The sequence below is a fragment of the Palaemon carinicauda genome, chromosome 14, assembly GCF_036898095.1.
Source record: "Palaemon carinicauda isolate YSFRI2023 chromosome 14, ASM3689809v2, whole genome shotgun sequence".
NCBI classification, from domain to species: domain Eukaryota; kingdom Metazoa; phylum Arthropoda; class Malacostraca; order Decapoda; family Palaemonidae; genus Palaemon; species Palaemon carinicauda.
In genome coordinates, this window is record NC_090738.1 from 124,090,660 (window position 1) to 124,095,495 (window position 4,836).

The following is a 4,836-nucleotide window of genomic DNA, read 5'->3' on the forward strand; positions in this document are numbered from 1 at the left end:
ATGATATCGGCCCAAAAATTGAACCACGAGGATTCTAAACGCTAAATAATGAATGTTCACAATAACAAATAATATTTGATAATAAAAATAATACACATAGTAACACCGCAAGTGAAAATTAAAAGCTCTCAAAAACAGGAGTACCAACTGTAGTGAAATCAAGCAAGATCGGTATGAACAAAGAGAATAAACTCCTATAATATAAATATTAAACGATCTAGGTTGCTCAAAACACAGTAAAACCCAGCTTGGTACTTAACTTAGACGGTGTCTCCTGGGAAACCGACGAAGAAGCCATAATTCACTAGAAAATAACCAAAATTCGAGAGCACCACAAAAATGCGGGTTACTTTACTCGTCGTGCTAAAAGGAGTTGGGTTCTGAGCGGATGCATTGTTAGTAGTACCGAGTGAGGTTGAACGGCTCTCCTCTATTGGGGTTCTCTGTCGTGGATTAATCTAAATAGTGCGGGACCTCTGGAATATACGCCCAATTTTATACCGACACCAATAGGTGAGCGAGCTAGTTAACCTAGCACTCCTTTACATTTTTTCTCTGGTATATTTAGCAGTAAATTACCTAAGAATAAGTGCTAAATGGAGCTTATTCACTGGGCGGCACAGGTTCGAGCCCAGAAATATATATGTGTGTATATATATTTATATGTATACACATATACATACCTACATATATACATACATACATAAATACATAAATACATGCATACATATATATATATATATATATATATATATATATATATATATATATATATATATATATATATATATATATATATATATACTGTATATTTATGGGTTATGGAAAAAATCCGCGAAGTGGTGAATCCGCGATGGTCGAACCGCGAAGTAGCGAGGGTTCACTGTACTTTGTGTTAGAACAGTTGAAAATATATCCTCCAATCTAAGCATACATGAATTTTAACTAGGTGGTTTGTTTACTCTTTATTAATTCTTATGATTTAGTACAAAAATAAAAGGTTAGAAAAAGTTTATGCTAATGGATCCTCTACACTTTCATCCACAATAAAATTATCTACTTCGCCAGTCATTATCACAAAATTATCTTGCCCTATGTCTTTTGTATCTTTGTCATTAAAAAGTTTATCCTCTTCAAATAATGGTTCTTCCTTGACAATTATGGTATCAAGAGAGTTCACTGAACTGTAATCAATTGAACATAACTTTCTTATTGAAGATAGTGGTATTTTTTCATCCCTTTCTTCATAAGACATATCCACATTTTGCAATGACTGAATTGATTTCACGTCATGTGAAGGATCATTGGCACTTGTAGCGGAGGAGGGATCATCCTCATCCTCACTCATGGAAACTGGTTCTACACTTTCTTCCCCATGCATTTTGTTGTGCCTCTCTACTTCATATTTCAAAAGAAGCACTTCCCCACAGACTTTGCATCTGCATGACTTCTCTTGGGAATGTGTTTTCATATGGTCTCTAAAGACTTCTGACGATGAGAATCTTTTGATACAAACACGACACTTAAAGGGGTAACTGATTGGGCAGATTTTTTTGTGTTGACCATAATTCGCTCTTTTTATCATCTTTCCACAAAGGGCACAACTACATTTCTGTTTTGTGTGAATCTTCCACGAATCTACGTCATCAAAGACTTCCACACAAATTTTACATGTTAAAGGCACATCCTCAGAATGCTCCACCAAATGCTGCCAAAACGCATGCTTTTCTCTCACCACAGTCAAACACAGCTTGCACTCATATTTTCCAATTTCTTCAACAGCACTAGATTTCATATTGAAATTAATATTGCTATTCCCAACTGTAGCCGAAAAATCTTTGTGGGACTTGAAATTTGAGAACTCTTTGATGTTGACTTCACTAGTATTCCCCATTGTTTCGTTGCCTGAATGATTGTGTGCTTTTTTAGATATCTCACTTATTGTCCCACGTAAAACCCTGACCCCCTTAAGTGTACTGTGCAGATCACTCCTTTTACCTGAACCGACACTCTGTACAAAATTTCTACCACTTTCTTGCAAATGGTCTGATTTAAATCGTTTGGAGACCATATCTTCTGAAGTACTTGCACTGTCATTTGTAATTTTCCCATCTTTCAATGCAGAAGTCTTTGGATCACAACTGCGACTGATCAAATCCACTTCCACACTGTGTGGGGATTGGTGAATTTTCATGTGATAATCTCTCTCTTCTTTGTTACAAAATGTTTCGAAACATATCTCGCATCGAAATAAATGTACCGAAACTTGAAAATGGCGTCTCATGTGCTTCTCATAATCAATTGGCCCTTTATAAGGTATTTTACAAATGGGGCAACTATGTTCCTTGTGCTTATTAATGTGATTTTCTAATCTTTTCTTTGTACTAAAACCTCCATCACACACATTGCATTTTAGTAAATCCTCGGCACTCTCAAATAGTCTTGGCTGATTGTCCTTTCCTTGCAGGGAAAGATGACCTCTAGTGCACCTACAAAGCCTTTCACTTATGTGACTACAGACATGATTATACACACCACTTTTTGACGAGAAAACTTTTCCACATATTTTGCACTGAAAACTTTTACCCTCGTGGTGAGCAAGATTATGAAGTGAAAAAACGCTACGGTTGCTGAAATACTTGTGGCATACTGTACACTGATACTCTTCTTTGCCATCAGAATCTTTCTTGCCTTCAGACACAGTGATAATCTCTGGTATTTCACTAGGAAATCTTTCTTTTGGGCCCACGAATTCTACATGAACTCCCATGTGAAGGTGAAGAACAGACAATTCCCCAAAAGAAATGTTACACAAAGAACACACATAGTGCCCCATATCAGTATTCATAACTTGAATATGTTAAGTAACAATATGAAATGTAATGAGATGGAAAATGGCAAACAATTTTTCAAACATACAATCATGAGCATTTGTAATTCCCATTTGAAAACAGATAGCATATACTGTACCAGGAGGTAAAAATTAATATCCAGCAATACAGTTATTCTCAAATAAAGAATAAACTTCTCTATTAAGGTACTTAGGAGTAACAAAATTCCTATCAGTCTCATATAAAATGTCCCATTTTTATAGAGTAATAATTTAATTGCAGTACTGTACAGGGTAAAAATAAGTGTCCCTGCTTTGTTACTTGGTGATGATCCTGTGAAGTCAATCCATCAGTATAAGTAACTCAAAGAGGGTAAAATGTCCAACTTCATTTCAGCAGATCCTGAGAAAAAAACAAAAAACATAGAAGACTGAACTAAATTATAACAGTTACAAAATATAGGGTAATGCTTTCAGTATTACACTTTTTTATGAACAGTATATCCTCTGGTCTTTTGTTAACAGTTAGTTCTTTATCTTTGTTTTGTTACAATTATCAGTTCTCTTTTAAGCACAAATCTTTTAGGCTCGCCAATGGTAGGGATATCGGAAGAGTCGGAGATAAATGGACTCCATTAATGATCACCATTGAACCCTTCTGTAGTTTATCATAGAAATGGAGGAAGACACGAATGAGGTTAACCTTTTTACCCCCAATGGACGTACTGGTACGTTTCGCAAAACTCATCCCTTTACCCCCATGGATGTACTGATACGTTCTTGCAAAAAACTGCTATTTACATTTTTTTTTGGGCATATTTCTTATAACTTTATGAGAAACTTCAGGCATTTTACAAAAGAATGAGACCAACCTGACCTCTCTATGACAAAAATTAAGGCTGTTAGAGCAATTTAAAATATATATATTACAAAATGTACTTGAAAAAAAAAAAATGCCTGGGGGTTAAGGGTCGGAAAGTTCCAAATAGCCTGGGGGTAAAAGGGTTAACTGCTGTTTGCAAATGAGTGTGTGGAAGCATTGGATTCAAAGGAAGAAGTGATGGAAAGGTTTAAAAAGAGGAATGGAGGAGACCGAAAGTCAACAAAGTAAAACGAAGCTACTGGTGACTAAAAAATGAAAATGTTATTTTTATAATAAAATAAATTTTTGAATATACTTACCCGGTGATTATATAAGCTGCAACTCTGTTGCTCGACAGAAAACTCTACGTTAAAAATCCGCCAGCGATCGCAATGCAGGTAGGGGGTGTACTTCAACAGCGCCATCTGTCGTGCAGGTACTCAGAGTACTAAGAGTAGTGACAGGGCACAGCGACGGATCTTGCGTGAGGGGAACAATTTTCCAGGAGGTCCATCTGTTTTGAGGGTCTTCATTCTTAGCCAAAAAGAATTTGTTAGGAGAAAGAAGGACCTCTCCTGAAGGCAGAAAGTCAATATGACCCGGGTCTCTCGACAAGGCTGCCAATTCAGAAATTCTTGCCCCGGAAGCCAAGCTCACTAGGAAAAGTGTTTTCCTGAGAAGGGGCATGTAATCACAAGAACTGTTAATGGTATCAGAAGCCAATTTGAGTACGTCATTAAGGAACCAGGTCACCGGGGTAGGACGAGTAACCGGTTTCAGTCTGGCACAAGCTTTCGGAATTGAAGCTAACAAAGAGTCGGTTAAGTCTATGTTAAAACCCACTAGGAAGATCTTTTTCAGAGCCGGTTTAATAGTGGTGATAGTATTGGCTGCCAGACCTGATTCTAGTAAAGATCTAAAGAAAGTGACTGTAAGGTTCAAGTTCATACAGTTCACGTCTGAGTCTATTAAAAATTTTGCCAACTTTTTAACTGTGGAGTCATACTGGCGGATGGTGGAATCCCGTTTATCCGATTCTAGGAACAAGGTGTTTTGAGGATCAATATTGGCACCATGCATAGCCGCAAACTTCATAAAGTCCATAAAGTTAGGGCGCTCTGAATGTTTGAGAAAGCGTACACAA

The 4,836-nt window shown here is 36.8% G+C and overlaps 1 protein-coding gene across 1 annotated transcript; it reads right to left on the reverse strand.

Moving 5' to 3' along the window:
* Window positions 1-1,012: 1,012 nt before the first annotated feature.
* Window positions 1,013-2,836, reverse strand: LOC137652985 (zinc finger protein 429-like). Its single transcript, XM_068386376.1, has one exon. The coding sequence runs from the start codon at window positions 2,834-2,836 to the stop codon at window positions 1,013-1,015; it is 1,824 nt and encodes a 607-aa protein (XP_068242477.1).
* Between the last annotated feature and the right edge of the window lie 2,000 nt (window positions 2,837-4,836).

Excerpts from the sequence above, each read along its gene's own strand:
- LOC137652985 (XM_068386376.1), bottom strand. The coding sequence starts at position 2,836 with ATGGGGCACTATGTGTGTTCTTTGTGTAACATTTCTTTTGGGGAATTG.